This window comes from Giraffa tippelskirchi, chromosome 6 (genome assembly GCF_054371585.1).
Source record: "Giraffa tippelskirchi isolate mGirTip1 chromosome 6, T2T-mGirTip1v1.2.pri, whole genome shotgun sequence".
Taxonomy (NCBI): domain Eukaryota; kingdom Metazoa; phylum Chordata; class Mammalia; order Artiodactyla; family Giraffidae; genus Giraffa; species Giraffa tippelskirchi.
Window position 1 is genome coordinate 134,732,785 of NC_137280.1, and position 16,321 is coordinate 134,749,105.

General features: G+C 41.2%; 1 protein-coding gene across 2 annotated transcripts; it reads right to left on the bottom strand.

Annotated features, from left to right (window-relative positions):
• Positions 1-4,611: 4,611 nt before the first annotated feature.
• RBM22 (RNA binding motif protein 22) lies at positions 4,612-16,284 on the bottom strand. 2 transcript variants are annotated; one of them, XR_014055537.1, is made up of 12 exons: positions 16,218-16,284; positions 15,735-15,788; positions 14,758-14,787; positions 13,887-14,019; positions 12,725-12,825; positions 12,447-12,619; positions 11,076-11,276; positions 9,954-10,118; positions 9,007-9,095; positions 8,676-8,807; positions 6,804-6,986; positions 4,612-4,946 (listed from the first exon to the last, which is right to left on the bottom strand). XR_014055537.1 is itself a non-coding variant. In XM_081495870.1 (11 exons), the coding sequence occupies exons 1-11, from the start codon at positions 16,269-16,271 to the stop codon at positions 6,856-6,858; spliced, it is 1,263 nt and encodes a 420-aa protein (XP_081351996.1). In that variant the 5' UTR covers positions 16,272-16,284; the 3' UTR covers positions 5,863-6,855. The 2 variants fall into 2 exon arrangements, 1 of the variants encoding a protein (XP_081351996.1); XM_081495870.1 differs by lacking the exon at positions 4,612-4,946 and having other exon boundaries at positions 5,863-6,986.
• Positions 16,285-16,321: the final 37 nt, after the last annotated feature.

Genomic DNA, 16,321 nt, shown 5'->3' on the forward strand with positions numbered 1-16,321 from the left:
TGGTCAGGGGACTAAGACCCCACAGCTGTGCAGTGTGGCCAAAATAAATAAATGATAATATAAAATAAATTAAAAAGTTAATGGGGAGATTGATTATCCAGCATTACTAACAAGAGTTCCAGAAGGAGTTTAAAATGACTTGAGATTCTTTGGATTTGATCAGAGACATAAATTCACACAATCTTCACCCTGTCATGAGAAGGATAAACTAAGGCCACACTTAGGAACCATGGCAGTGAACACTTGCAGAACCCCAAAGTCACAAAGATACTTCAGAGACTCCAGACAAAAAAGGTCACCTGACAGCAATAATGGAAAAACACCTTCAAGAAGTGAGAGCAGAGACTTCCCTGGTGGTTCAGTGGTTAGGACTCTGTGCTTCCACTGAGTCGGGTGAGGGTTCAATCCCTGGTAGGGGAACTAAGATCCTGCAAGCTGTGCGCCGCAGCAAAAAAAAAAAAAAGTTAACTTTCAGAGAAATAAATAGGAAGAGAGTTTTCATTAATCTCTGAGATAACTATAAAAGAAAATGCTTTGTCAAGATCCATCAAGAAAGCATAGAATCTAAGGAGCAATGATGAGCAGAGAAATCAATTCAATAGACAGCTGCTGCTGCTGCTGCTAAGTCGCTTCAGTCATGTCCGACTCTGTGCAACCCCATAGACGGCAGCCCACCAAACTCCGCCGTCCCTGGGACTCTCCAGACAAGAATACTGGAGTGGATTGCCATTTCCTTCTCCAGTGCATGAAAGAGAAAAGTGAAAGTGAAGTCGCTCAGTCATGTCCGCTCAGTCTTAGTGACCCCATGGACTGCAGCCTACCAGGCTCCTCCGTCCATGGGATTTTCCAGGCAAGAGTACTGGACAGCAGGAAGAGTTAAAAAAAAAACAAAAGCACATAAAGTGGTATAAATACATTTAAATATATCAGTTATCACAATAAATGCACATGGATAAGACTCACCAATTTAAAGACAGAAACTCACAAATTGGATAAAAAGTAATTCTAGCTCTATGCTGTTCACAAAGCAGCACTCCTGAAAATATGACACAAAAGTAAAATAAATGGAAAAGGATAAGCCAGTTAAATATTATCCCAAAGAAATGTGCTCTAGCCATATTAATATCAGACAAAGGAGACTTTCTGGCAAAAAAAAAAAAAAAAGGATTATTGTGATAAATACCCTTATATAACGCTAAACCCATAATCACAGTGGAAGATTTAACACATTCCTTTCAATTGTTGACTGCTTAGCAGACAAATAATTGATATGGATATAAAGATTTTGAACAATAAAATGAAAGTGTAGAATTCTGCCTCACCAAATTAGACAATAATCATTATATTTCAACTACCTATGAAACACTTTTAAAAGTGAATACACAAAATTAAAACTTTTGTGCATCAAAAAACAGTCAAGAGAGTGAAGACAACCCATAGGAGATTATAACTCAAAGAATAAAGTAAATATTCATGAATTCAGTGATATAATTAAGTTACTGAATAAACAAATACATGAGGGGAAAGGGACAGATCTTCCTTCCCTACAAAAGACTTACAAATAATACATATAAATAATACATGCAGGTACCACCCCTTCCGGGAGGTGGAGCTTATTTCTCCTCTTACCCATTACAGACTGGACTTACTGACGTGCTTCCAAAGAATAGGGCATAGGAAGGAAAAATAGTAACTTTACAAAGACACCACTTTAACCAAGTGATCAAGGTTAACATCATCAGTGACATTCAATTTCCTGATGTAAACAGATGAGAAGGGCACCCCCACCTTGTGATATTTCCCCCAAATTCATAAGCCCAGTCTAAACAAACACAAACTGAGAGACAGTCTACAAAATACCTGACCAGTTAGTCCTCTTTAAATCTATCAAGATCATGAAAAACAAGGAAAGACTGAGAAATTGCCACTGCATTCTCTATTCGGGAGAAGGCATCTTTCCACTCAGTTGGCTAAACCATACACTTGACGGGTTAGTGGTGAGGGAAGAAGGGTCACCCTAGACTCCTGTGATTTCACCTCCATTTACTTCAGGTCCCCATGTACCTTTGATTTGGCTTTCCAACATTCACTCTTTGCCCCATGGACCATTACTGCCTTTGTCCAGCTGTCATGAGGCTATACCTTCTGAGCCTTCTCCAAGAGGGGAGGAGCTCAACAAAATACTACAGGCAGTGAGAATGGTTAGGACATAAGGCATTATGACAACTAGACAGAGGTTAAGTAGTGTGCAAGCTGGGAGTGCTGAAGTGAGGATTTGAACTCAGGTAATCTGGCTCCAGAATCTGTTTAAATCACCATTACTCTCACCCAAGTACTAACCAGGTCTTACCCTGCTTAGCTTCCAAGATCAGATGAGATTTGATGCGTTCGTGTGACATGGCTATAGCAAGGTGGCAGGATACAAGATTAACATACAGAAATCAGTTGCATTTCTTTACACTAACAATGAAATAGCAGAAAGGGAATATAAAAAGAATACCCTTTAAAATCGCACCAAATAAAATACTTAGGAATTAATCTGACCAAGGAGGTGAAAGAGTTATATGCTGAGGACTTGCTTTTGAATTGGAAGAAGACTCTTGAGAGTCCTGTGGTCAGCAAGGAGATCAAACCAGTCAATCCTAAGGAAATCAACCCTGAATATTCATTGAAAGGACTGATGCCAAAGCTCCAAAACTTTGGCCACCTGATGCAAAAAGCCAACTCAGTGGAAAAGACCCTGAAGCTGGGAAAGATTGAAGGCAAAAGGAAAAGGGGGCTGCAGAGGATGAGACGGTTAGATAGGATCACTAACTCAGTGGACATGAATTTGGGCAAATTCTGTGAGATAGTGAAGGACAGGGGAGCCTTGCATGCTGCGGTCTGTGTGGTCACAAAGAGTGGGACACGACTTAGTGACTGAACAACAACAACAAATAAAATGTTAATAAAAGACATTAAAGAAGATTCAAATAAACAGAAAGATATCGCATGCTCCTGGATTAGAAGAATATTGTTGAAATGGCCATACTACCCAAAACAATCTACAGTGATGTGATCTGTATCAAATTACCCATGCCATTTTTCACAGAACTAGAACAAATAATCCTAAAATTTATATGGAAACCTAAAAGACTCAGAATTGTCTAGGCAATCCTGAGGAAAAAGAACAAAGCAGGAGGTATAACCCTCCCAGAATTCAGACAATACTACAAAGCTGCAGTAATCAAAACTGTGGTATTGGTACAAAAACAGACCACAGATCAACAGGACAGAATAGAGAGCCCAGAAATAAACCCATACACCTATGAACAATTAACCTTCAACAAAGGAGGCAAGATATAAAATGGGAAAAACGTCTCTTCAACAAGTGGTGCTGGGAAAATTGGACAGTTGAATGTAAATCAATGCAGTTAGAATACATTCTCACACAATGCACAAATATAAACTCAAAATGGCTTAATAACTTAAATATAAGAAAAGACACCAAAAACTTCTAGAAGAGATCATTGGCAAAACATTTTGACATAAATCATACCAATGTCAGTCTCCCAAGGTAACAGAAATAACCAAATGGGACCAAATCAAACTTACAAGCTTTTGCATAGCAAAGGAAACTATAAAAACAAACAAAATGAAAAGACAACCTACAAAATGGGGGAAAATATTTGCAAATGATGGGACCGATATGGGCTTAATTTCCAAAACAATGTTGAGCCCATACAACTCGACAACATAAACAAATTCAATTGAAAAATGGGTAGAAGACCTAAATAGACATTTCTCCAAAGAAGACATACAGATGGCCAATAGGAACATAAAAAGATGCTCAATATCACTAATTATTAGAGAAATGCAAATCAAAACTACCATGGGGTACCACCTCACATCACTCAGAATGGCCATCATTAAAAAGTCTACAAATAACAAATGGGGAGGGTGAGGAGAAAAGGGAACTCTCTTATACTGTCAGTGGGCATGTAAGTTGGTGCAGCCACTATTGAAAACAGTATGGAGGTTCCTCAGAAAACTAGAATTACCATATGATCCAGCAATCCCACTCCTGGGCACATATCTGAACAAAACTGTAATTCAAAGATACACATGCACCTCAATGTTCATAGCAGCCAAGACATGGAAAAAATCTAAATGTCCATCAACAGATAAATGGATAAAGAAGATGTACATATATACAATGGACTACTACTCACCCACAAAAAAGAATGAAACGATGCCATTTGTAGCAACATGAATGCAACTAGAGGTTATTATACCAAGTGAAGTAAGTCAGAAAGACAAATATCATATGATGTCACTTATATGTGGAATCTAAAATACGGCACAAATCAACCTATCTACGAAACAGACTCACAGACATAAAGAACAGACTTGTGGTTACCAAATGGAGGGAGAGGGATAGACTGAGAGTTTGGGATTGGTGGACACACACTATCACATACAGATTGGATAAACAACAAGGTCCTACTGTAAAGCACAGGGAAATACATTCAACACCCCGGGATAAACCATAATGGAAAATAATATTGAAATTAACACACTGTAAATCAACTATGCTTCAATTTAAAAAAAAGTAAAAATCCCCATTACTCAGTGTAAATAAAAAATGAGTTTCTTCTTTATTTTTTTGTGATCAGATCTGACATCTTTTATGAGAGTAACACTAGCTGCTGTTACAGATAGATCCTCAGGACTCAATGGCTTACTGTAACAAAAATTTCTCTTATCATAATGCTCTCCTTTTAGCAGTGATAGAGGAACCCAGCCTCCTTCCATTGTGTGATTGCCATCTTCCAGAGACCATTCTCCTGTGCATTCAGCCAGCAGATGGGAAAGAATTCATAGCTCTGAGTGGGTGAGATGTTTCTACAGCCGAGGCCTGGGAATGGCAGTTTACTTTTCGCCAAGTGAACCCCTGGCTATGTGCCCTAGAGGAAAAAGAAATGGAGTTTGGTAAGCACCTCTGAGTTTTTGCCAAAATCTAATTGCTCATAATTCTGATTTACTTAAGGCTAATCAAGTACTTATTCTATACTTTGTTTGCTTATACTTTTTAAAAAACACATATCCACAGCCAGCTAGTAAACAAACATTTAGAATGTTCTCAAAAAGGCAGGAATACACAATTGGATAGTCAAGATTACATATGTATATATACATACACAGATATAGTTGAATTTGGAGATAGAAAACACTGCTTCACATTACCAGACTGGCTAAAAATCTCTCACATGCTCAAAAGTAACACTCCCTCCACATCACAAAAACCCCTACCTGAAGGGTGTCAGAATATTTGGAAGTATCCCTACATTGCTTCACATCTGATACTACTAGAATTAAATCGTCTAAGTGCTTCTAGATTAATTTTAAATCTTAAAAAAAAAGGCAAGATAAAGTTCTCTAGAGGAAAACAACAAAAATTCTCAAGGAGCTAAAACAGGATAAAAAGAGCTATATTCATTCTATGAGTAGGTACTTATGAGATAAAAGTAACATGGGAATTGGCTTCTAGAAAAATGGGCTTGTAGATCAGTTTTTCCTGATTCCTTTTAAAATGACTTCTATAATACTAAGATGACATTTTAAAGCTACCATGTATCCACAACCACATGGCAGGCTCTGTGTTGAGTGCCTTCTGTGTATTATCTTATTTCAACCCCACAAGTAACCTTTGACATAAGTACTAAAAGGGCTTGGGTCTTTTAGAATAGATAAAGATCAGAATCAAAACAAAAACATATCTAAAGCAAAAACATATCTTTATATATAACTTGTTTCTAACTCCCACTGACCTCAAGTTCAGCTACCAAGGATAAAGAAAACAGAAATAAACCTATGACAACATTTGGAAAATTGACCCGTTTTAATTTTTCAAAACAAAAATACAACACAACATCAATTTTTTTTTTTTTTTGCCATCTACAATTCAATTATTTCCAAATATTCTAAGACCAAACAGAATCCCCTGCCCAGAGCAGGGAATTAAAATGAGACGCTGAAGTCACACAAAGGTGAATGCTGAAGATCGACATTCCAGCCGTAGGCCACAGTCCCGTTCAAACACACTCTTAATTCTTTTCCTTTCACGGTTTGTTAAAGTGTTTTACAGGAAGTTCATTAAAATAATTTCATCTCAAATACCAGGTTTCTTCAGTGATACACAGCTCCATGAAATCTGTGTCTCCATCTGATTGACAGGAATGAAAAGTAATTCTTGTCTTTTTTGGTAGCGTAAAGAAGTAAAACTATCAGCCAGATTCCTTTAGTAATAAATCAGGAAAGGAGAGATAAGATCTGGGTTGTGCTGGGTGCTGTTTCTACTTGTCTTTCAAGAGTGTGACTTTAGAAGCATTAAGTCACACTCATGCCACTACAATGATTAGTACTAGTAATCTTTTTTTTAGATGATAAAAAGGAAAATATCCAATGGACATAAAAATGGTCAAAAATTGTTTTTCTTACTGCAGGTCATTTCCCACCCCCCCACCCCCTACAAGAAGATACAAAATGAACATATGGTTGGGATGGTAATTCCGTTGGACATTCCAATTCACCCAGTTGCTTGTTCCCCATACAGATGAGGGGAAGAGGCATCAAGTTTTATTAGTAACGTTATAGCAGTAACCAGATGTGTTAATGGCAGCTTATTTCAGGTCCATCAATCCTTTGAGAACACATAGAGGAAATCATGGCTGTCATTCTCCAACTGCCCACATCTGAATACATTCCACTACCATGGAAACTACAAAGGAAGGAAAAATATATTTATTCCGGGATTCATTTACTAGGATTTTTAAGCGCCCTCTCTTCCGTAGAGCCCCAGAGCAGTGATGAGTGCTAGGGGCTGCTGTGTTTCCCGGCATGTGCTCCCATCCTCTGAGGGTCCTGAGAAGGATAGTGGATTGGTCCTGGAGCCCTCATGAAAGGAGGGGGTGGTCCCATGGGGTGGAACATGTGTGGCCCAAAACCTACAGATGGGAGAGAACAAATCTGTTAGGTTTGCAATTCTCTTGACAACCTTTCAAACATGAATCTTTCTAAGGTCCAAACCAGCTACACATAAATCAAACTGACATGGTGCTTCAGAAAATGCTGGTTCACAAGACTTGCTTAGGAATGTCTACCTGCATGACTTCTTTGGTTTTAGAAACCTTGCCTCTCAGGATGGCTAAAAACAACTCCATAAGTCTCAAGGTATTGCTAGTATGTCACCTGAGCCTTTGCTATCTCTCAAACATGCCAATCCTATCAGATAGGATTTGATCAGAATTTGGGAGGTGAGGGAGAAATCAGGCTGACAGGAAAACCCTGTCATCATTAATCTCAATGCTTTACACTAGAATGAAGGCTGTTTAGAAACCAGGACTTACTCCAGCGAGTATGGGAAGGACTTACTCCAGCGAGTATGGGAACTCTGCCCAGGCGAACCACTTACTTGTGATCTACTTACACAGTTCACGCTGGCACTGACAGTGCTATACAAAGTGCTGATCCCTGAACTGTTCATTACTCATCATGAACAAGATAAAGAGCTAGAACCAAACTGTAACTTCATTATATAATTAAGCACACCGTTTAGTTCATCTAACAATTTTTTTGCTAACACGACTTCCTTAGGAGCTTCCCTGGTGGTTTAGTGGCTAAGACTCCACGCTTCCAATGCAGGGGGCCCAGGTTCCATCCTTGGTCAGGGAACTAGATCCTGCATGCCACAAATGAATTCCATGCCAAAACTAAAGATCCTGCAAGCCACAAGTAAAGATCCCTCCTACTGCAACAAAAACCTAAGATTCTGTATGTGGCAACTAAGACCTGGTGCAGCCAAATAAATAAATAAAAAGATTAAGAAAAAAAAAAGACTTCTTTAATGAATTTACATATTGGTGCAAACTCCTTATCTTGCTGCAAGCAGATGACACCCACAGCCTATACTTTAAGCAATGATGCTCCAGGGCATCAGTTAGGATTTAGAACAGGGAACAAACTGATGATGTTAAGTTGCTTTACAACTTAAGTTTAAGTTTAAAATTAAGTTTGTCCAACTCTTTGTTACCCTATGGACTGTACCCTGCCAGCCTCCTCCGTCCATGGGATTTCCCAGGCAACAATACTGGAGTGGGTTGCCATTTCCTCCTCCAGGGGATATTCCCCACCCAAGGATCCTCTTTATGTCTACCTGCACTGGCAGGCCCTTTCATGCACTGGAGAAGGAAATGGCAACCCACTCCAGTATTCTTGCCTGGAGAATCCCAGGGACGGCGGAGCCTGGTGGGCTGCCGTCTATGGGGTCGCACAGAGTCGGACACGACTGAAGCGACTTAGCAGCAGCAGCAGCAGCAGCACAGGCAGGCGGGTTCTTTACCACTAGTGCTACCTAGGAAGTCCCAAACTGATGATAGATCATTGTAATCACAGTAACTTCTACTCTGATGATACATATACTTAGATCTTTAGAAACTGGTGACTTCCTTCTTAGCAAGCCAGTAAAAGATGAAAATACCCAGAATGACAACAATCAGGTTTACTTGCAGACTTCTATGGAGCAGACCCAAAGGCTTAGATATGTTAGACATGATGGTACAGGTTCTGGACAGACTTCAGGAGGATTTCCCTGAGTTAAGTCTAACCCATTTCCCTACTTCCTAAGAAAAAGTTACCTGGGGGTGGGGGCGGGGCAATACCAGGTGGGGGTGGCAGGGCAATGTTCACCACGGCTGGAGGACCACTGGGGGGTAGGTTGAAGTAGTTGGCAGAGGCTTCTTCTTCTGCAGCAGGAGGAGGAGGAAGAGCTAGAGAAGAGAAGACAGCTAGTTAGAGCAGAAGACCACTGTGCAAGTGTTTCCACTACCCTGAAATCCTGAGGGGTCCTGCTGGGAGAACACAGCTGCTGGGAGCCAGAGGCGGGTCTCCTCTAACATTTGAGGAAGGTCAGGGCAGTCTGAGCATCTGAAGTTAGCAAGCTACTGGGTAGGCAGAATTTGCACTCACCTCCTGGGAGCCCTGGAACGGGCTCAAGCTTGATTCCAGAGTCTGTGGTTCCGTCCTTCTCCTTTTCTTTCCCTCTGGCTGCCTGAGACCTGGGAGACACAGACATTCACGCTATCAGCACTTGGTTCCACCTTCTCTCACACCTCTGTTTCTCACCTTTCCTAGTCAAACAGAGCTTCTTCACTCCTGCCTCCTCTTCATCACACACTTTTTCCTCATAAATGCCACAGTGCACAGCAGACAGGAGCAAAGGTTTTGAAGACAGAAAGACTTGGTTTCAAAATTTGCTTGAATCGCTTTAGGGGATGCAGGCGGCAACAACACTGTGTTGAGCCCAGTGTTCAGGAAGCACTCCATGAGGCCTGCTGCTGCTCTGAGAGGTCTCCCTGGTTTCAAGCCAGAAACTTGTTCCACTTTTGAACGTTCAGGGCATTTTACCTCTCTCTCTCTTATGCAATAACCACTTTCAGGCTTAAATTAGCTGTTCTTCTTCACTAAACAAATGGCCTTTAAGGACAGAATCCAGGTCTATTTAATTCATGTGTAAACTCTCATGCCCTAGTATTATCCTTGGCCTATAATATCTGATCACAGAACACAAGAACCTTCAAAGCATCAGATTACTACACCAAAACCCTGAATAAATGTCCAAAGTAGCATCTTCCTGATAGCCACAGGAATGAGCGTCAGACATAATGAAAAATTCTTTCTAAATGTCCTATTGATTTAAGGCTGTTCACCAAACGCTTTCTAGTCCCCAGATAATGAAAAGGTTTCTTGAAAATCTCAATAATGCTTTTTTTTTTTTTGCTGTGCCACGCAGCATATGGGATCTTAGTTCCCTGACCAGGGATCGAACCCATACCACCTGCAGTGGAAGCACAGAGTCTTAACCACTGGCCAGCCAGGGAAGTCCCAATGCTATTTTAATATAGTCTCACACTCACCTTCCCCATTTCACGTTGAGCCTGCGGCCATTGACAATCAACTTATTAAAGGACTTCTCAGCAGCCACTTCTGCAGCCTGCCTTGTGGCAAACTGGATGAAAGCACACTGCTGTCTTTGCACAACAGTTATGGTCCGGATCTCTCCAAACTGGTAGAAGTGATTCCTGAAGGGATACAGGTAGAGAAAAACAAGAGCTGACAACACAGACATTCCCAGGAGGTTGAATATGGATTATTAAATCTCTCACTGATTCACCAAGAGGCAAGTGGCCCCACGGTGATCTGCCTAATTACCTGTAGGTGGTCTCCCCTATGCCTACTGTGGTCGCCCCTACTGTGGGCACTGTGTACTGAGGAAGGGAAAGAAAAACAATGAGTAAATAAAGGCTATCAAACATCTCAGGGCTTTTCCTATGGAGAAAGGAGGCTCCAGTAGGTTCCCTAAGGATGTTAAATCCTAGATAAGAGGTTAGCAAAGTATTGTGCCCAGGGCTGATAAGCCAAGAATGTTTAAAGTAAAAAATGTTTTAAGGTTGCAAAAAAGAAGAGCAAGAGGAGGTGGAAGAAAGTCTGCCATCCCTGGGGGACTGTCTAGTTCACTTAGGTTTAATGTAGATAGGCTAACAAGGGCAGATTCTACACCCATAAGAGTTTCTTCTCCATGCGCTTTGCAAGAAGTAATTTCCACCATTATCTGCCCAGATGTCTTATCTAGCCAAGCAAAATACAAGAATAACACAAAATTACCAAATACCAATCTCTTAAAAAAAAATCAAGTTAAACCATCTATTTGTTTTTTTATAACTGCAAATCTCTCTTTCTCCTATGTAATTAATCATTCCTGGTTGTGTGCCATCTTTAGAAATTCTAATGGTTATTAGGTCAAATAGAATCTCATGTAATTATTATCCTAAGCAAGCATGGAATAAGCACTATTGAAGACTATTATCTGTCATCATAAAGAACTTTATAAAAATTCCAGTCAGCATGATACTAACTATACAGCAACTAAAAAAAATGTACTTGGTACAGAATTATCATGTTTTCTCAAGTTTTTGCCAAAAAATAATATTCCAGGAGAGGTGAAAGTAAAGATAACTCATAAAATTATATTCACAAACCTTAGATCGGTCTCAGTAATGGTATCGCCCAGACCACCAACATACAGTGTGGTGATAGTCTTGTCCTCTGGTGGGTCCAGACGTGGCATTGTTGAAGCCCGCTTCAAGAGTTTATCTGCCACAGGGTCATTGATTCCATAATATCGGTCTTTAATGTTCTGATCAGCAAGGGGGTCATCCGGATCTGTTGGTTTTTCATGTCTATGGTTCAAGAAAGAACAATGCATAAAGGTGAAATAATGGAAAAAATTTTATAGCTACCAAACAACAGCAGCTGTATAAAGACCCCTGAAATGTTTTTTGAACCAGATACCATGGCCATACCAAAACATACTTATTAAAACAGAACTAATATCAAGGAACTTACTGTATTACACAAGGCCATGCTAGCCTCCTAAAAGTCACTTAAATGGCCATAGGATGGAAGTTTCCTTATGAACAAATGCTTTTGGGGCTTCTCTGGTGGTACAGCGGATGGGAGTCTGCCTGCCAATGCAGGGGACACAGGTTTAATCCCCGATCGGGGAAGACTTCACATGCTGTGTAGCAACTAAACTGGTGCACCACAACTACTGGAGCTCACACGTTCTAGGGCCCTTGAGCCACAATTAATGAGCCTGTGTGCCGCAACTACTGAAGCCGAAATACCTAGAGCCTGTGCTCTGCAACGAGAAGCCACCACAATGAGAAGCCTATGCACCATAACAAAGAGTAGCCCCCGCTCACTCCAAGTAGAGAAAAGTTCACACACAGCAACAAAGACCCAGAGCAAGCAACAAATAAATAAATGTGAAAGAGATGCTTCTCGTACAATTCACTTCAATACTAAAGGTAACCACAACATGGTTACCCCTCTCTAGGGCAATGGTTCTTAATGTATCTGAGGTCTTGCATTCCACTCAAGAGTCTGATTAATCTATGGACCCAACCCCAGAAATAGGGAGAGCTAATTTTTTGTCAGGGGTGGGGTTTACCAACTCCAAGGTAAAAACTCCTAATCCTAATGGCCGTCTTGACTCAAACATACTCACCCTTTAGAAGTCTGGCTTTAATCTGATTTCAACTATACACTGAGATTCAAGCCAGTCATACCATGATAGCCAAGACTGACATCATAGGTAGGAACCTGAGGTCAACATTGATATTTTATGGCAGAGCAATTTAGTCTCCCAAGGCTTGGTTATAGGTAAAAGTTCCATTATACGTAAAAACAACAATTCAATCAATCTCTGCTCCTAAGATATAAGATACATGACACTAGCTGTATAAACTTGAACATTCTGAAGCATAAACAGTTTAAGCTAGCTCCTCCCCCTTCATAGATAACTAATTATCTCAAAGCAAAAACTGAAAAAGCAGTTCAGCTCTTGCCTGTATGGACACTCCTCTCCTCTCTTACATTCTCCTTTCACCCAGAAGGAGCAAATGTGCGGTCGATTCCTTTTGTAGTAGGGGGTGGTCCGGGCCAGTTTGAGCAGCATGTCACTGGTGGATGTGGCTTTCCCCAACATGCCAACTGGCCGCGTTCCATCGGAGTTGGAAATCTACAGAGGAATGACACATTCTGAAGGTAAATTACACAGACTATGTCAATCCCCTAGGATTCTTTTCATCAAATATAAAACTATATCAAGCAAGTGGCAGCACACCTCTCTCTCCATATTCTGCGTGTAGTACTCTTTGTTGACGTCGGACTTTGGCATGTCATCCTTAAAAGACAATCCTGCATCACGAACCTGGATAGGCAGGCCTAGAACAAAGGAAAGGAAAAAAAACTCACGATACATTTTAAACCATATCCAAATTGAGTATGTAAACAGAATAATATAACATCATTCTTCATTTCTCCACTTTATTCGGTAATAGAAGCTTTATTTTAATTCAGAATCTTTAGCACTGTCAAGCTAATACTACTATAGAGCATTATAAGAAATTATCCAAATTCCTAAATTTTCATGAAATGAATATTTAAGTATTTTAGATGAACAAGCTCTTACTGTAGTTAGATTTGACCTGCAATTAATAATGCACCTGGCTTTTACTATATCATGATTTAAAACAAATGTGAAAAGTGGATTATTTTTAGGCTTGTCCTGCAGATCCTCTGAATAGTCATAGTCATGTAAGGATCACTGTACTGCAGAACTAGAACACTCCCTTAACAAACATACAAATAATGTTCAACAGTATGTGACCAGGACTCTGATTAGCAGAGTTAACTTTCTGAACTTAACATAAATAAACTTAGATCTTCCTTTTTCATTTTATTGTATAGTAGAAACTTGCTGAAAGGATGTTTTTCTGAAAAACAAAGTTACCTGCAGCTAAAAAATCACTCCCAAAAGCCGTTACTCTGAAACAATAGCAATACAGTGTATCGGTCCTAACAACACAGTTGATACAAAATCCCAAAGCACAATTAGCCTGAGCTTTGGTAGGGATTGTGGAAGAAATGTTCTGGATCTAGACAGGAGTCCAAGGCAAAGAAGTTACCTGTCATAGCAACAATGCCTCTAACTTACCTTGGCTACAAAGGTATACAGAAGGGAGGTTTAAGGCCTCCCTTCTGTATAATATAGTATTTAGTATAGTTGTGTTGATTAATTACCGACTTTTCTTAAAATCACTACTGTTGTTCAGAACTCTAGAATAACCTAGTTCGGTTCTTTTCTTCTTGGGAAAAGCAGAGCACAACAGACACTTCAAAGCAGGTCAGAACCAGAGACAGGGTGAGAAGAGGGAGACAGGAAGACTGCTCTGTTATTCAGAGCAGCTGCACACTTTCAGAACTATGGGACAACTCAAACATACCATATTCTAGGTCTAAGAGGCAGGTCTGACAGACATTCTTCAATTTACTGCAAGTCTGGCACACTTCAGTCTTCTTGAAACGCATGCGGACCCCGGGGCACCAGCGAAACACTGTGAATGGTCTGGCACAGATCTGGAACACAAGATAAAGCCACAGAGTGTTAACGGTCCTGATCTGGACAATCAATCCAAGAGATTTAGTAACATCAGGGGATTCAAAGAAAGGATCCCCAAATCTAGGGTTTAGCGGAGATCTTAGCAATCATCTAGTCTAAACAGGATCTGATGTTTCAGTCCTTTACAACACTCTTCTTCAGTAGTTTGCTGCTGCTGCTGCTGCTAAGTCGCTTCAGTCGTGTCCGACTCTGTGCGACCCCATAGACGACACCCCATCAGGCTCCCCCATCCCTGGGATTCTCCAGGCAAGAACACTGGAGTGGGTTGCCATTTCCTTCTCCCTTCAGTAGTTTACATACTCAAAAATCAAAGTCCTCCCCACTCTAGAGGTCACCAGCATTAACGATGTAATTCTTAATCTTTTATGGGGGAAGTAGGGAGTGTCCTATACTTCTTTAAGAATCTTCTATCTATGACCTCCCCCCTCAGCTTAAAAATGTTCACGGGCATAATCACAGACATCTGGTATATGTAATCCCAGGGGGTTCAAAGACCAACCAGAGACATCAAGTTAAGAATCCTTGCATTAAACAGCTCATTTTCTTACCCCTACACTAAATAGCTAACAGCCAAAGAGTACATAAATGATATATGAATGCATGTGTCACACTCACTTTTATAAAGGACTTCAAACCTCAGGGAGTCGAAGAAAAAAGGAAAATAAAACTGAATCATTACTCTTTAACACACTTACTTTGCATTCCTTCCCATACTTTTCTTTGGTCTGAAATAGAAAAAATAGAGAAGAGTTACAGACACGGGAAAAAAAGCTGATGCCTGCTCCTTCTCTACATAGGATCCAAGAAAAGTATCTGGAAATCCCTGGCATCTTAAAGCTGGGGTGAGGGGGTGGGGGACACGGGACCCTACCCTTTTTGAGGAGGAAGGGCAAGGAAGGGGCTGGATATAATCTAATCACATACAAACTATGACCTCTTAAGAATTTTATGGATCTAACGCGGAGTAAGTATGTGCCTTTCCACAACCACAATTCTTAGATTCACCTCTGGCTCCCAAGTTCTCTCCCAAGAACAATTTCCTAATGCTTTCCACAGTCCCTAAAGCACAGAGGATGCAGCCACGGCCAGTCCATTTTCCAAAGTTTAGTCAGACGTAACTACTATAGACTCATCCTCTGATGGTCCTCTGTATATAGTAAATCAATACCTCCTAGATTGATCACAACACAGCCCTAATTATCAAATATAAACTGCTTCTAATTTTACTCTTATTTATAACGAGAGAAAGTACCTTACACTAAACACATTATAAGCTGTGGAAGCCAAAAGGCACTTGAGTTCAGTCCTGGTTCTCCTTCTAATTTCCTGAGGTCCCTGTAGTCAGAATATCTGAACTTAAATCCCAGTTCCACACCTTACTTGCTGTATTGAAAGGACATAACCTCTCTTTGCCTCTGGTTAATAGACCTGATTCCTTGGTAAATGTTCAATGGATATTAGCTATTATTATGACTCCTACATCACAGACTGTCGCCGAGTTCCAAAGTGAGAGAACATGACAGTCCTTTGCAAATTCTTCCTACGCTTCGAGTTAGTAAAGAAGCATCATTACTTGTTCGTGGCTAAGAGAAATACATGACCGACAGTGTACGAGTACCACAAAATTGACAGAATATATACAGTAGGTCCCATTTTGCACTCAATCACTCACCATTCGGATATATGGGTTTTCTCCAAGACACGTCTGGCACAGAATAGGGAAGTCCTGGTGAAAATGGGAAAGCTGGTTGAACGCCAAGCTCCAAAGGCCTTGCCGTCTCAGCCACAGTCGTGCGGCGGGGGGGAGGGGGCGAGGAGCGAGGCTGGGGAGCAGGGGGAACCCGTGGTCCAGCACTGGCCGGGTCGCGGGAGGGGGCGCTGTATGCACTTCCGGGAGGCGGCGGGAGTAAAGACCCGCTCGAAAAGAGTAGAGGGAGTAGGGACAGAAAGGGAGCTGGTCCCAGACCCTGGCTAAACCCCCTCCATCCAAGCCCTCAGGAGGGCCGCCCTCCAGCCTTCTGCCGTAGCCGAGTTAGGCCACGGTGCTGGCTTCTTCTTGGAATTCCCTCGGCCGCACCGCAGCCACGTCCCTGCCCGCCCGCTGGAGGCCTGACTTCGCTGCCTCTTTCTGTCCTCCTCCGGCAGGCTCACTCACCGCATCCTCCCAATTCTGCCTGTTGTAGGTGTTGGAACCTAGAGAGGTCGCCATCTTGAGAGCGTCTGGAGGCAGCCGCAGCTTCCGAGTTGCGAGAGGACCGC

Bases quoted from the DNA above. Each gene is read 5' to 3' on its own strand.
- RBM22 (XM_081495870.1), bottom strand. From the start codon at position 16,271: ATGGCGACCTCTCTAGGTTCCAACACCTACAACAGGCAGAATTGGGAG. The intron at 10,119-11,075 runs GTTTGTGAATAT...GTATCCCTTCAG, and splicing joins ATTACTGAGACCGATCTAAG to GAATCACTTCTACCAGTTTG. The intron at 9,096-9,953 runs GTGAGTGTGAGA...TGTGTCTCCCAG, and splicing joins CTCAACGTGAAATGGGGAAG to GTCTCAGGCAGCCAGAGGGA.